The sequence below is a fragment of the Erithacus rubecula genome (assembly GCF_903797595.1).
Source record: "Erithacus rubecula genome assembly, chromosome: 1".
Taxonomy (NCBI): domain Eukaryota; kingdom Metazoa; phylum Chordata; class Aves; order Passeriformes; family Muscicapidae; genus Erithacus; species Erithacus rubecula.
Genome location: NC_136658.1, coordinates 87,491,850 through 87,508,330, shown reverse-complemented (window position 1 = coordinate 87,508,330; position 16,481 = coordinate 87,491,850). Strand labels below are relative to the sequence as shown.

General features: G+C 36.9%; 1 protein-coding gene across 6 annotated transcripts in view; it reads left to right on the top strand.

The window, feature by feature from the left end:
• Positions 1–15,953, top strand: part of ATP11A (ATPase phospholipid transporting 11A) — a 117,126-nt gene extending 101,173 nt beyond the window's left edge. For 2 of the 6 annotated variants that reach the window (XM_079323181.1, XM_079323180.1), the window contains 5 exons: positions 3,015–3,080; positions 3,370–3,473; positions 5,227–5,392; positions 6,836–6,924; positions 11,858–11,994. In XM_079323181.1, the coding sequence (XP_079179307.1) occupies positions 3,015–3,080; positions 3,370–3,473; positions 5,227–5,392; positions 6,836–6,913 (414 nt within the window). In that variant the 3' untranslated portion in view covers positions 6,914–6,924; positions 11,858–11,994. Of the gene's footprint in view, positions 1–3,014; positions 3,081–3,369; positions 3,474–5,226; positions 5,393–6,835; positions 6,925–9,455; positions 9,572–11,857 lie in introns of all 6 variants that reach the window. The other 4 variants (XM_079323176.1, XM_079323177.1, XM_079323178.1 and 1 more) reach the window with 3 other exon arrangements.
• The last annotated feature ends 528 nt before the right edge of the window (positions 15,954–16,481 follow it).

Below are 16,481 nucleotides of genomic sequence, written 5' to 3'. Positions count from 1 at the left end.
TTCAATGCTAAAACTTTAAGACATTGTAAATTTTTGTAACACACCTTCCCATATTGCTTTGCTTATCTTTCTCTGCACCAAAGCTATGGATCTTGTCCCTGTGCTGGGACCTCACTTTCTGAGTCAATAAGATGGGTGGGTCAGGGGTTTGGCTGCAGACCAATGCTTTTTCTCTAGCCTAACAAACAGATAGGGTAAGGTTGTTTCAAATTCTTTATTTCATCTAGCAGCTTTTGTTGCAAATATGGACAAATCTGTTCAGTATGGAGAAATAGACTGTAGGTTCTCTGAGAGATGCTACACATTACACAAGAATATGGTAAAATTTAACTGCAAGAAGAAAGTTGGTAAATGGCATGACTGGAAGTTGCTGATCAGATTCCTGTTCAGTATTAACTTCACAGGTGTTTTTAGGGCATAGAAAATACAATGATGGCATGAGCCTATTTTGTATCAAAGTAAAAGATCAAAAGGCTGAAGGTTTTCTGAATTTTATCCCATGTTCAATAGACTCAGTCACACAGGAAATGGTTTTAAAATAGTGAAAGGATTACTGAGAATAATTAATCTTTTGGCCAGCCATTTGTTTATTTTTTTCCCATTCCCCAGTTGATTGCATTATCTTAGCCTAGCTTCCTTCTGATTTATGTCCTGTGGCTGGCTATGGTCTTCATTCAGCATTTTTCACACAGCAGCATATTTGTGTGATCAACTTCCCATATGGATACCTTGTCATGTAATTGTGGGTGAGCTCATACAGAAAAGCATAGTTTTGGTCATGATCCAGTTCAACTCACTGCTTTGTGCAGGGCTAATAAAAATCAATTTGATGAAGGCTTTGTCTGGTCTTTTTCAGGTTTTCAGTATCTCTGAAGATACAGATTCCATAACCTTCCTGGGAAATCTATTCCAATGTTTTTCTGTCTTTGTGGTGGAAAAATTTCTTACAATACCTAAGCAGAATATTTCTTGTTGTTGAAGAGGGATTTATTCCAGTTCTTCATCTTTGTAGTTCTTCAGGCATTTGTGGGCAGCTGCTAAATGGTTTCTCAGCCTTCCCTTCTCCAGACGAAGTTCCTGTACCTCTCTGCAGAAGTTAGAGGCTGCTAAACACCTTAGTTGCCTGCAACTGAAAATTTCCTATTTTTTTCACATCACTGTGAACTGTGCGGCACAAAACCAAAACAGTGTTCCAAGTTCAACCTCACTGTAGCTGAGTGGATGGGCATAATAACCTTCCTTCAGTGGCCGTGTTTCTCCCAGTTGCTGTGCAGTTTACCTTATGTATATAGAGGACACAATATAGGCTTGTATTCAGCCTGGAGTCCATATAACCCCAGTGTGACTTCCTTTTCAGCAGGGCCATTGCACAGTCAGTCACTACTCCATCATAGGTGTAGATCTTTGCACTTCTCCTTATTTAATTCCGTAAGATACCTGTTAGCCTGCTTCTCAAATCAGCAGAGGTCCCTCTGGATTGAAACTCGTGTCATTAATTCTTTTAGCTGTTCTATTTTTATATCACCTGGTAGTTTGCTCATGATGTTCTGTCATCATCCAGCTACTGACAGGGATATTCCATGGTTTCCAGCCCAGTTGCTGTTCCTAGTGTGGTTTACTGATTTCCAGCAGCCAGTTATCCATCAAGGACTTTTGAATGCAGTGGTTCAACCAGTTTTCAACTGTAGTAGTAGTCCATTTAGCCAGCCCCTGCTTTGTTATTGTTCAAGTGTCAGATACCTTGCTAAATTCAAAATATATTGCATTCGCTGCTTTTCTTCCTTAAGAACAACTCAACCTGTTGGTCCCACACTGTTGCCTGCTCCTTTCCTTCCCCAGCTTTGCTGCTAAATGCAAGAAGCAGGCTTTGTATATGAAGACTAATATCCAGAGTATTAAGTAATTCAGCATTTTCTTTAAAACCTTCCACTAGGTTGTCTTACCCCTCCATCAGCGGACTCGTGTTCTTCTTTTGAAGCAAGGATATCTGTAAATATCCTTTTTTTCCCCCTCAACACTCCTCAGTAATCCTAATTAGAGCTGAGTTTTGTTTGTGATTCGTTCCTCTGCTTTTGTTTTTTAATTGTTATTATTTGTTTGCTCCCTTCCCACATTGTTATCTCTTGAATGTTCCCATTTTGTCTTTCTGTCCATGCAGTAACATCCTATTTTGCCAACTAGATCTTCTGCTGAAATTTCATCCTGCATGGAAGTTGTCTCATTCCTGAAGTTGTAACCGCAGAAGGGAGCACATGAGATTTCAACAGTTGTCCTTTAAAGTAATTTGGATCTCTTGGACACTTGTCTTTCATGGGTGCAATACCCCGAATCAAACACTGTCTCTTCTAAAATACAGTGTCCTAACTGTTGCTTATTTTCCCAGTATTTCTCTGGATCCTGAACTTGGTCATCTGGTAGCTGCTGAAGTCCAAGCAATCCTCTGTGACAATATTCACCACTTGTTCTTCTCTGCATCAGCATTAATTCACCACTTGTTCTTCTCTGCATCAGTCATTTCTGCCTACTTGAAAAGCTGAGGTGTTTTTGTCATTATGCAAGAGGGGAGAAAATCAAACACAAGTTAAAGTGTTCTATCTTTAAACATATGTGGACCTTCTTGTACTTGTATGGTTATAACATTCTTACGCTTATCTGTATAACATGCTGTTGAACCTTCAAGAAATTGCTGGATGCCAACAGAGAAGGGAAATCAGAAAAGAGATGACATCCAAAAAGATTGATGAAATGACTGCACTTTGTTTTTCAATCTCAGTGAACTTCAGGTTCAGAGCATTGGTTGTGTTCTTTTTCTGTCTGTCTGAAATCTGAGGTGTGTACACACAGAGCAAGAAACCAGAACACTTTGCATTGGATAGATCATATAGGAATTCAGTTTTTGCTTAAGTGTCAGTTCATCATACAAAGCATTATTAAGCTTTAAGATGTTTACTGTGAACAATTCACAACATACTGAGCAATATTGCCTGTAACTGCTTTGGACCATTTTTTTATAGATGTTTGGAACTTGGACCTTTGGAACAGTGGTGTTTACTGTGCTTGTATTCACGGTTACATTTAAGGTAAGGTATGCTGTGTTTTATCCATTGAAACTTTTTAAAAACTTGTATTTTAATTGTTGCTTGCTTATATTGGTTTCTTTCTAGCACCATGCATTGTTTTATTACTTTAAATAGAGAGTTTGCTATTTGTGCCTTCTTAACTGTGCTCAAACTTGAAAGATGTTTTTAACTAATTCTGTGTAGAATTCTTCTCTATTTTCAAAGGGTGTAATTCTGTTTTATCTCCTACTGGGAATTCTTGTTGCATCTAGATAGTAATAACATCATATAATATCTTTTTTTTTTCCAGCTTGCACTAGATACACACTATTGGACGTGGATAAATCACTTTGTGATCTGGGGATCACTGGTATTCTACATTGTCTTTTCTCTGCTCTGGGGAGGAATTATTTGGTATGAGCCCTAATATTAATTGCCTTGCAAAAGTTGTTTCAGAAACATACAGTTGTTATATTTCACCTTTTGTCACAGAGTTAAATTTAGCCTTTATACAATGCAGAACTCTATTTTAAACACATCATAAGTGCTAACTGGAGAGTGCTCAGCTCTTATGTCAATGAATATCTGCTAAAATCTTCTTAAAGAGGAATACAAGGAGAATATCAGACTCTGGACTACCACTAACTTTGTCTCAGTAGTGTCAGTCAAAAGCAGCCCAAAGGCTGGTTCAAGGAGGTGATGTTGCCTTTCTGAGTCAAAATGTCCCAGAGCAGGTCATGTCTGTGCATTTGGTGACTACCTTTGGGCTTGTCTTGGAATCTAACTGCAGCAGTCAGAATTAGAGACAGGGAGCGGAACTCAATATTGAAGTGATGTCCAAGAGTCCTGTGTTTGAGCTCATTGTTTTGCTTCCTTACTTAGCAAAGTGGAATTACTGTAGGTGTCTGAGCACCTGCTTGTTCATGCTGGTAAGAAGCTTTGTAGGAATTAATAAAACTCTTGTGCACAGCCAATTTAAAGTGTTGGGGGTTTTGCTATTAAAAATTCTGTGTACTTAAAACTGAAATTTTTGGAAAGGAAATCAGGTTGGAACAAGTTCAGTTCCTTTCTGCCTGACTGCCATCAGGAGCTGGAAATTTTGTTTCACACTTGTAGAGTTCTCAGTTACAAGGCCTTTTTAACTACTGCTGGAGCCATTCTACTTTGTATACACAATATTTTGAGGGACCAGAGAAGGAGTGGGCTAACTAATGCTTGGTGATTAAGATGCAATTTAATTTAGAGAAGGGATTTGTATTTAGCATGTCTTTTGCAAATGAGTAACCACCTCCTAAATCCTTGGATATTTAGCTGCCTCTCCTTTTTTCTCGTAAGATCAGATCTCAATTTCTTCAGCATCAGTTTGCAGAAGTGACATTTTCCCAGATAATGTTTTCCAACTAGCCTTGCTGTGTATTAGAGATGTGGCTGTGTGTATATAAAAATGTATTTTAGCTTAGTTACCTTTTTAGTATGCATATACTACCAAATTTTGAAAGCTGTCAGGAAACTGCCCTTCTAATTTTACACTGCAGTGTTGCTACAAACTGTCCCTTGATCTTTACTCTCAGTGATTATGCAGTTCTGGTTCCCAGTATCTTAAAGTGATGATCATGCAACTGCATGGGATACAGGGAAATTAGGAAGCAAAGGTATTGATAGTGTGGTTAGGTAAGTATATGGTGAATAGGATGGGGAGCATAACATTAAAGTATTAGAGGTACTTATAGGAGTCTGAGAGGTGTGAAAATAAGTGTGGTTAACAATCCCTAGTCTGAGGATTCATACAAAGGAGTGTGCCTTAGCAGACCAGGGGAAAGGTGGGTTGGACATTAAGGAGAAAGGTGGAACATACCTGGGGCAAGATAAGGGTGCATGGAGAGCATAAACACATTAAGAATGAACTTAATTTATCTTTGCAAGAGAGAGATGCTATGCAGGGAGGGGACAGTGTGATATTTCCTGCAGTCTGGAAGGCAAAAGGAGGGTAGTTATCTCCAGACAGTGCATGGTTATCTCTCCCTTTGAGAAGACGAGAATGGATGAACTTTCACAAACTGGGAAACTGAACTTGAAGTATTTCATTGCTGACATAACTACTGTATTTAATACTGCCTTTATTTTGTGTATTGAAGTGTAATAATTTTTTTATCTTTTTTCCTCCCAGGCCTTTTCTCAATTATCAGAGGATGTATTATGTGTTCATGCAAATGTTGTCCAGTGGTCCTGCGTGGCTGGGTATAATTCTGCTCATAACTGTCAGCCTTCTTCCAGATGTTCTGAAGAAGGTCTTATGCAAGCAGTTGTGGCCTACAGCAACAGAAAGAATCCAGGTAAATGATCTTTTTCATCATGAAGTTAGCTGGTTTTATGTATTACAAGTGTCTAATCACCTAGGCCAAGGTCAGAGATAAGATTAGAGCAGAGGTTCCCCATCTGTGGTGTCTGAGCAATGTAGTGAAAGATGCTGCCTGTTATTTATGATGGCATTAACCTGAATCCTGGGGCAACATTTATGCCTCCATACCAACAACCACAGGGAAATCAGCTGATGAGGATGGTGGGAGACAGATACATGACTCAACATGATTTTTGATTTGAGGAGATAAGAAGGGAAAGGGGATTAGGATCTCCATAAGGGTAGAAAAGAGGCAGTTATATCTGATAACATACTGATGCTTGTTAGAAGAACACATGTATTAAAACTTACATCCTATTAATAATTTTTTCCTCTTTTATATTTCAACTTACATTTTGCCTATTCTGGTCCATTATTGGTACATAAATGTGCCTTGCTGTGCCAATGGAAGAATATTCTAAAATCTGTTCTCTCCTTTCATCTGATCAGCTCAAAAGGAGAAATGACTGGGTAAATACAGGTTAGATCTTCTAAGGCTGGAGAACAAGCTAAGTTCTGTGGGAACCATGGTGGTATGCTGGGGACATTAACAGAAAATGTTTCCTTCTATTATAATCCCATTAAACTTTTACATAATATATATGTTAGAATGTGAAGGACAGTAGAGGTGCTGAACTTTAAACTTTATGGTACTGCCTTGCCCTTTTCAGCCCATCAGCTGCCACCGGTAGGTTAAAAGAATGAGTTACAAACAATGGAAGGGATTAGGTACCATTTTGATGTTTAACTGAGAAGGTACTTTGCATTAAGAGGAAATTAATGAAGGAACTTTGCTACCAAGGGAAAAAAAACCATTCCTGTGGCAAATGTAAAAGCCTCTGCCACTGTTTTGTATTCATAGACTATACGGGTATAATAATGCCTCACTTCAGGAGAGGATAAAGAATAGCAGGAAGGCATTCCCAGGTAGATCAGTATTTAATGTTTTTTCATTTGGAGATCTTAGATGTCTCTTTGCCATATGTACTACTTGTGGAAGGAGTTGACCTCATTATAGATTCCAAATAGTTAATTTAAAAGTCTAAAGAGAGAGCATGAGCAAGGGTTAAGGTAAAGAAACGAGCTAATAAATAAAAACACTTAATAAGGGTTTTGTAGCATTTGTTACAGACATTATATATTAATACAGGAAAATGAATCAATAGTAAAGCAGACTTGGGGCTCAACACTGGCAATATTAATTTTTTAATATTTGGTCAAAGATCTGTGACTTTTAACCAGTTATATTGCTTGTGTTTCTTCTTCCTTCTCTTTGTTTCTTCCTGTCTTCCAATCCGCTTTGTCTAAATAACTGCTACCTTGCTTTAAACATAAATGATGTGCTCGGTTGCTTCCTTCAATCTCCTGGGGAAATCAGACTAGACATCAGTGCCTTTCTGTTGAGCAGTCCACCATCTTTATGCTTTCTCAGACTTCAAGCAGTCTAAGTTTCTAATGGAACAAAAGGTGACTTTTTTCTGCCTTTCTGCATGCTTGGCCACTTCATTCCAAGGACTTTATAAAGTTTATCATCAGAAGTTATTTACCATACTCATCTCCATTTGTGATTCATGTCAACTATATTTTGAGGAATACTTTTTAGTATAGTTTTCTCCTTCTGTGTATCTCAAAGATTCTATGAATTGTTGTCACAGTCCATCACTGTCACTGTCATTTCTTGTCACTCAGGAATCTACAATTCTTATATCCCCATTTTAATCATTGGTCTGTCTTTAGATGAATGCATGTTGGCTTTCTATTGTTACTGAATAAGTGGGATAGTGGCCACACAAAGAAGTGATAATTCTCATTAGGCTGATGTTGATCATACAGAAAACACAGTACTGGAAACCACTTAAGCAGTCTTTGGAATATATTAATATATCTTCTCTGCTGCTCGAAAATGCAGGTTTTTTGCTTTTACAAGCATGCATTTTGAATCTGAGCTTTTGTTATGTTCCCTTTTATGAAATTCGGTGCACTTTCTAGAAATAAAACAACTCAAAATGTGAAAGTTTATGACATTATTTAATATAAAAGTAGAAGAAATGCTAGTAAATCTTGTTTCCCCTACAGTCTGCAAGAAAACTGCTTTTTACTTAATATTCAGAGACTGTTGGTTTCCACTGCAGATTTTATATCTTTCTTAAAGGGTTAAGATAAAAAAAATGTATTTCCACTTTCTTTCCCCCTCAAAAACAAACAGTCAATAAAATTTACTGTAATTATGTAAATCAGAGGGAAAATACTTTTTTTTTTTCACTATCAACAATTCTGACTAAAATGATATCTTATGTGCCTTAGGGTTGGTTTGTACTGAGCTTTTAAATAATTATTTTTAAATATACTGCATTCCTAAAAGTGATACTGCTTTCTTTATAGCAAAAGGGCTTTGGGAACAATTGAAAAGATTAAACAAAGGACTGGTGATCATTTCCCAGGTTATTAAATTAGTTCTACTCAGGCAATAGGAATGCATAAAGTCTTTGAAGCAGTTATTATACTTCTAAATTTTTCAGTTATTTGAGAGTCACTCCAGTGTGAGGTGAATGGTTGTTTACCATCATTAACGTTCGGATGTTTTTAAGCCACTTATAGCTCTGGGTTTTTTTCAGAGAGCTTTTCCATGATATATATACACATACAGACATAAATATATGTACATACAAGTATATGTATATATATATGTGCATATATATTGATATATATATATACATATGAACTGTTGTCTTTCTTGGGCTAAAACATTACTTCTGCAAAAGCTTTGGAGGAATCTGTTGCCTTTTGGTAATTTTGGTCAAAATCTGCTTTTTTCTTATATGCAGTGTCTGCAACTGTGGCTCAATGACACAAATTGAATTTTGTGCTTTAACTGGTGACTGTGCAGCTGCAAGGTTTCTTTCAGCTATTACTTTTAAAAAGCAATAGGGTATTTGTTTTAATACATCCAATCAACATTGATTATATTTTCTTTTTCTTTGTTCTTCTTTAGTTAGTAGCAGGATTTCAGCTGCTCTGTTAGGGAAAATATAAATTCAATTTAAATTATCCTATTTCCATTTTTGTAATTTTCACTTTGATTGACAGTGTTTCAGCAATTCCAAGTATTTGGTAGCTGAAATTCCAGGTGTTTAGTTTCTGAGCTGTAAATTACTTCTGTACTTTCATCCCTTTTTAAGAAATATTTTTCTTTTTTGTCTTTGTTTTTGACTGATGATTTTTTACTTCTCTTTCACTCAGTCACAAGCTTGGGCCATCAGCCATGTTATGAGATCTTTACCCTTTGCTGCACCTGGGGAAACCCAAGGTCCTTTTGCCTGGGGAAGCTTCTCTGGGGTTCCATCATTCTGTTCCTCACTGGGCTTAGCTGCTGTTGCACAACTGCACTGGGCGCTCAGAAAAGTGTTCACCAGCAAACTGCTGCCTTTGTCACGTGTCAGGCTTCTCCTCCCGGGAAACAAAGCAATGGATCTTGCTGCTGCAATCTTTGAATGCTGTGGAAGGAGTTTCCTTGGCAACTGCCCGGCCCTCTCTGCCCATAGTGCACTGACAAAGCTGTAAATCAGCCTTCATTAGCACTGCCCCATCACCTCTGTGTGGGGCACTCCCTTCAGTGTGCCTGCTGTTCTGGGGAGTACTGAAGCAGCATGTCCACTGCTGAGTGGGGGATCAATTTGACCTCATCATATCACAGGCACCTCTCCCATTCAGTACAGGTTATTGTTAGAGGGGCAGGGCACAGAGTATTTAGTCAGTTTAGTGATTTTCAGAGTAATTTTTAAGCAGAGTTTGAAATGGAATTAAAAACACCCTCAAATGATTAATCTCAGGGTCCAGAAATAGAAACCATGTTTTACATTGGATAACCTTTCCTTTTTAAATCTATCAGAAAATCCGTCACTTTTACAGGACTTTGCTATAACAGTTACCAAATGGTACAATTCATTCTCATTTCTTGTATTCAGCAAGAGTCTCACTGTTTTTCCTCATCCTTGCAGAAGAGTATGAGAGATAAAACAGGCCAAAATGCACTGGTGAACTGCGATGGGCCACTTCTTGAAGGAAATCTTGCACCTTCCGAGCCATAATTAGATCAAAGCTAGGTAACAGTACTGTACGTGTTGCCAATTTGGATTAATTTATATTAGTGCTATTTACAAATCAGCTGTTTCCTCCAGAGTTTTTGATGTACTTTGTTAGTATTGATACAAAATCATTATGTTTTACTTGGAGATCATAATTTTTGCAAGATATGTTCCATGTTACAGGTAAGATCTTTTTGTCTCAGAAACTTAATCATGTAAAGCAAACCAATAAATTGATATTCCCTTATTCATGTCCTATAAATACATTGTATTATGCATAGGTGTTATGTGACATTTCTTCTATAAGAGCTGCAGTCATTATTGCAGTGTGTACTCACATTACACCACAGTGTAGAATGCATGAAGTCAGAGGTAATTCTTACCCATGAGCAGTGGTAATTATCCATCCTCTTTCATGTTCTTGAATACGTATATAGACCAAATGCAGATGGTAACATGTGAAGATAATCATGATGAGTTATTTGTGAATAGGACCTTGGGTCAGAAGACTGGGGCTGTGTGTCTGACAGTGTCTGCCACAGTGCTGTGTTCTGTACAGACCAAGGCATTGCTGTGTCACTGCCTCAGATCAAAAGAGAAGTATCAGTGTTTAGCTGTTTATCTGAGACAGCAGCATAAGCAGGGAACTGAATTCCCCAAACATAAGGCCAGCAGAATGAAGTTCTCTGCTTCACATCATCTCCTTGCTATGCCACTGATTGCACCAATGAGTAAGAAGGTATACTCTTTACTCTAATGATTCCCACCTGGATGTCATGACTGTTCCAGTCCCTTCATGCTCTCCTGACCCCAAAAGCAGCACATGAGGAACTAAGTGAAGGTGCAAAGTTAGCAGTATGTGAAAAGGACAAATGTCATGTGATCTGTGTGCTGGAGGACTTGGAAATAGCTGAAGATGGCTAAAATTGCTGATTTGCTTTTAATGACTGTTACACAAGTAGTAGTAGCAGAAAATGTCAACGTCCTTGACTAGCTTCAGGCTTGGTAAAGGCTCTTGTCTCAGAGCCATGTGTAGAGAAAAGCATTTTATTTTTAGAGCTATCTAACTAAAATGCTTCACTTCCTAGCTGAAAGAATAGGAAAATTACTTACCAAACTATAGGACTACTCCCTCCCTCTTACATTTCCAAAGTAAATCTGCTAATCTGTTACCTGATTTTTATGTAATAGCGTTGCTATTTGGTCTATATGTATTTAAAAGAACCCAGGTCTCACTGTGGTGAGCAGTTTAGGATAATTTTGTGATCTTTGCAAAAGTGTCTTTTTAAGAGAGCTTTCAGATGGCTCTAGGTTATTCAAGAGAAGTGTTTCAAGCTTGTGATTGGCATTAAAGTGTCATGTCACAATGCAGCCAAAGTTCTATAAGCTACATCATTAATATTTACTTTGTGATTTTGTCCTTTTGCTCCTGTGTTCTGATTAACAGGGAAGAAGGGAATGGTTAAGAATAGAGGATTAACTATACCTGGAAATTATATGTTACATATATATATATATGTAATCATATTTAGTGAAAAGAATTTTATAGATTCATTAAGGAAAGGGCTGTTTCAGTTTTATTTCATTTTGTGCACATGTCCAGGCTCTTGTCATGCAGCTGTGGTGTTCTGTAGTCCTGAGCATTTCCTGAGTGAAAGTGCCGATTCTGCCAGAGTGTGGAGTGATTATGTGAGAAAGATAAATTTTAATGGGCAATTAGACCAAGATAGTATTGAGATGTACAGTATAAATTGCCTGTATAGATGCTACACACAACCTAAGCAAGTCTAAAATTCAATACTGCTTTGAAGTACAAAGCAAGTGCATTAAACTCTGGAACCTTCATCTGTTAGCACAAACTGACTGTAAAGAATTTCCCCTCTTGGAAGTACAGGAAAAAGTACTTGAATCTGCCCTGTCTTAAGATTTCACATAAGAAGTTCAGGGCTAAAAAGTTGTATGGGGAGAAATTCCAAAATGAAACATAGTCTTGATTTAAAACACTTCAATTTGAAGGCAAGCCTCTCTGTCTTCATCTCTTCTCTGAAGAGCTCATTATCAGGTTTAGAAGTTAAATGTAAAATCATGTCTGGTTCTGTAAGTCTTAATATAAGACTAATCATGTTGAAACTGGTTGATTGCTAAGTAACACAAGGGATTATACTTTCACATGAAACCAATAGCCAGAGTGGTGATCTAGGGAAAGGTATTATTATACTAAGGGACAGTGATCCTATGAAAGAAAACAATTATATACTTTTGTTTTCAAGGTTGTCTGTTTACTGTGTATTTGTTTCTGTTATTCCCTTCAACAGTATGCATCGAGGCACTGTCAGGAGCACATCTCGGAATTCACACCTCTTGCCTGTCTGAAAAGCCCAAGATACAGGAGCAGTAACTGCAACAATTCCCCAGCAAGAAGGTCTAATTCTCATTCTAAAAAAGTGATGTTTACGCAGTGGAGAGGCGTTGATTACTCAGTACTTCCATCTGTCTTTGGCTATTCAAATAAGCATGGCCGTTCCAGTGCAGGCTACCACTACAGTGGGTCAGGTTTGGAAACGTCCATGTGACAGAACACCAAGTCAAGCCTTTAAAAACTGTCATTTTGTTTATTTATTTTTTCAGGAAACAGATATGTCACAGAAACCTATTAAACTATATGTGGCTTTTGCTGTCTGAAGCAGTGTTGAGACAAACATGATCACGAGCTATAAGTATGAACCCTTCCAGGCCAATTGGCCTCTTTTTATGTTTTGAACTACTGGAGCAATGAACAACCCACACAGTCTGGTACTGTGAGACTGGTAGCACTAAAAATTCTCTTCATCCTGTGTCAAGACTTCTGTATATTTACTACTTCTGTCATCTTTAGTGATTTTCTTTGTTACTTGAAGTGCATAGTTTCAGTCACCTACATTTTGAGATCAACAGTTTTAATTTTCAGCCAGGAGCAATTGTCTTAGTTATCTTAAATTAAATTGTCCTAAAGCATGTTTATCAAAGCTGTTTCTGATTTTCCTCTGCCCTTTTTTCTTTCTTTGCTCTTTCTGTAGAACAAACTGGTGTTTCCTCTGTGCAAATCTGCTTTCAAGAAACACACTCTAATGTTCACATCCTTGTAAGTGGCCAAATCAGGGCTATGTATGGTTTTGGTTAGTTTTCCCCTGTAGACAGACAGGCAAAACAATCCTTGTGTAGAGTATGCACACACAATATGAAGTCAAGTTGGCTGTTAAATAGGTAAATATCACCAGTGCTGGTTTGTACTTATAAATTGAATGTAAGCATTTTGCCTAAAACATCTTTGAATTTGTCAAAGATGCACGCTACCTGGTGTTCTCATTTCCTGTCCCTATGATTGTGAAATATATAGCAGAAAGTATTATATATTAAGCTTTTTTTAACACAGTTTGTTGGGGTTTGTTTCTTAAAAGAAGAAAAGCTGTTTTTCTGGATGTATCTTTTACTATCTTGATTCATCCTCGTAATTTTGATTTTTTTGTATGCATGTATGGTTGGGCCCTGACTAATGGGCTTGGCAGATGGATTACAAAGCACACAACTTTGCAAGCAAACCACGAGGTGGCACACAACTGTTGACTAACAGTTGAACCACAGTTGGGTTACAGAAACTAGTTTGACTGCAAGGATTCTGTTTGAATTCCCTTAAGAATGACAGCCAACTTGCACTTCTGTTTTCTCTGCTACATTTATGTTACCTTGCAGTAATTCAACTATTAGCTGCATCCTTGTGTTGTTTGTTTAGTCCAGTGTTTTATTTTGGGGTGCAAAAATATCTCAAGGAGTAATTCGATTTCAGTCAATTTTAGCTTGGTGGTTACAACTCGTTAATAGCCATTCTCATTCAATGCCTCTGTGAAGACATTACCTAAAAATTTAATTCAGTGTGAAAACAAAGTATTTGGAATCAGACCTGCACCATTTATTGGAAGTCCTGGCCAAGACATTGTTAGTTGTCTTTCACAAAGGATACAGTGGCAAAGAAAAATTATTTCCCTTTTTGTGTTTTAACAAGAAAAAAACAGAGGCAAAATAAGTTTACTTACTACTTTGCATTTTAATAAAAAAATAATCAACTTACTAGGAAATGTTCTTCACAGCATTCTGAGCAGTTTTCATATTAAACAAACAGTGATTTATTATTAAAATGCCCTGGGTCAAGCAGAGATTGTAAAGTGAGTTATGAAATCTTCAGTAATACCAAAGATAACAGAATTTACAAAGTCTAACAGTGAGCACCACATATAAAAGCTTTTTGTCATTTAACATATAGCACTTTTAAGTTTCAAAGAATGTCCTTATAGCAGTAGCATTTTGAAATGCATACTCATGTGTGGGTGTGTGTAAATATACTTGCCATTGCAGACTTGAATGTTGGTCAGTTAGAACCGTCCCCTACATAAAACACTGGTGTATATATTTTTAAGAAGTTAATATGAGTATACATTTTATACCAGTAGCAGTGACAAATTTCTTGTGTGTAGTTAACAAATTATTTGTAATGTATTTTTTAGAAATCTTAAAATTGCCTTTGCACTGAAATATTTTTCATACTGTAGCTATTTATAAATCTGTTCTACACATATATTTGTTAACACACCATTTCTATTTTTTTTTAAGTATATGTTTTGAAGGCTTTTTTTATAACTATAAGTTTGGCCACTTAAATTTAGGTTAGAATGGAGTCGTGGCTGAATGTTAAAATTCTAATGAATGTCAAATTAGAAATACAGGTCTGTTGCTCTATGAGTCTCACCCAAGTTATTGATGTTTTGTTGGGATTTGTGGTAGCAGTGATTAGAGCACTGTACTTGCAGTGCTATATTATAACTGCTCGCTTTTTTACTCTAAAAAGCCTCCTGCTTTTTTACTTTGTGAGTTCTATCTTTTAGCCTTAAATAAGGAAACTTTTGCTTGATGTTTTTGAAAATGCTGCATTCTTGTTCTGCCTACTAACAGAGCAATTCATTGCAAACTTCATGTAGCCCTGCACCTAGATATTGGTGACAACACTGTTCAGGCTGAAACATCTGTATACAAGTTTGAGAAATTTTAGTTAAACATGTCATTTTGTGGAGGGGAAAGAATGATTGAATGTAAGTTTCTGCTTTGATTTAGCAATACTTTTACCTTTAAAAAGTTGGTGCTGTTTGTTTTTTAAAATAGACTGTTTAATGAAATGAACATAAAACATCAACTTGGCTTCACTTGATGTGTTTTTGCTTCAGTCCCTGTTACTATTGCCATGTAAACCTAGTCCACCACAGCAGGTATTTTACTGCAAAAGTAAAAAGATGAAAAAGTAGATCAAAATGCATTAGAGTGTTTGATTATGGGTGGGACATTAAAAGGAGACAGATTTTTATGTATGAAGGAAAAAAAGAAAGAGGAAAAGTCTAAAAATCTGTGTAACCTTCTAACTTGCCTCATTTAAATTGTTGCAGCTTCAACAGCATAATGTCTCCATAACTGCTTCTATAAATGTCTTGCAACTGGTAAGCACTAACCAAATGTATGTGAAGACTTAGGAAGTACTTCAAGCTTTTTGGCCACAGAAGCTCATATATTCCTGCAGTGGCTTGTGGCAAAAGATCTTTTTTGTTTTACCATGTACAATAATTGTTTGTTCAGCCACTTAATGTAAAAGCTTACAGTTTACTTTCTTGCTTGCATTAGCCTGTTTGTCTTGACCCGACTGGCTTGCAAAAATAATAAGAAAAAAATAGCTTAATTGAGGAGCTGCACTACTTTTCTTTTGGAAGCCAGTGGGATCCTTGTGCTCATGCTACTGTCTCTGTTAAAAAAGCTTTAATGGAAATTTGTGAAAGTATTGCAAAAGTGAAAACATATATGATTCTACTTTGCAGAATAATCAAAAAATCAGTTTATATAGCTTTAAATTTTTACCTTATGAAAATTCACAGGATTTCAATCTGCATTGTCTTGGACATAAATTCTGTGCTAACACACTTTGCATTTTAGATGTTCTGTCATGATCTAATGTAAAGTAGAATCTGCAAAAGTTGCTGTATGGGGCTGGGGGTAGTTATCTGTGCTTTAAACATTAAAGATATCTGTAGTCATCAGCACCAAATACTGACACTTATTTTTAAATGAACAATTTAGGTGCATTTATTTGAAAATAAATCAGCCTTCAAATCTAATGTTCAGATTATCCTATACTACTTCATTTATTTGATTTGAAGAGTCAATGTGTGAATATATTAATGTAAAGTTTCTTTTCAGTACTATTTTTAACTTTTATTTCTGTAGACAACCAAATATATCTTGTTTATATTCAGCCACATTTTGGATCCTTATGTAGAATATATAAGCAGGAGATACAAATCTGCTTGCAATAAATATAAACATTCAAGACCGGTTTAAGTTTGCTCACAAGTAATTACAGTAATTCTAGTATGAATATGAGATGGTTTCATATTAGTCTGTAATAAAATGTAAGTATCTAAAGAAAACAGAATGAGTGTTTGATTTGGTTATTGAGTATGTTTGTAGTCATGCTCATTTCTCACACTGGAGAGGGTCCAGCGGAGCACCACAAAAATTAATAAGGGGACTTGGAGCATCCCTCTTATGAGAGACTGCAGGACCCGGGCCTGTTCAGTCTAGAGGAGAGAAGACTGAGAGGGGATCTCATCAATACATATAAATATCTCAAACATGGATGTCAGGAGGATGGTGCCAGGCTCTTCTCAGCAGTGCCCAGTGACAAGACAAGGAATAGTGGCCATAAACTAAAACATAAGAAATTTCAGCTCAACATGGGGAAAAACTTTACATTGTGAGTGGCAGAGCACTGAACAGACTGCCCAGGGGCTTGTGGAGACTCCTCTGGAGACATTCAAAACCCACCTGGACACATTCCTGTGTCACCTGCTGTAGGTGACCCTGCCT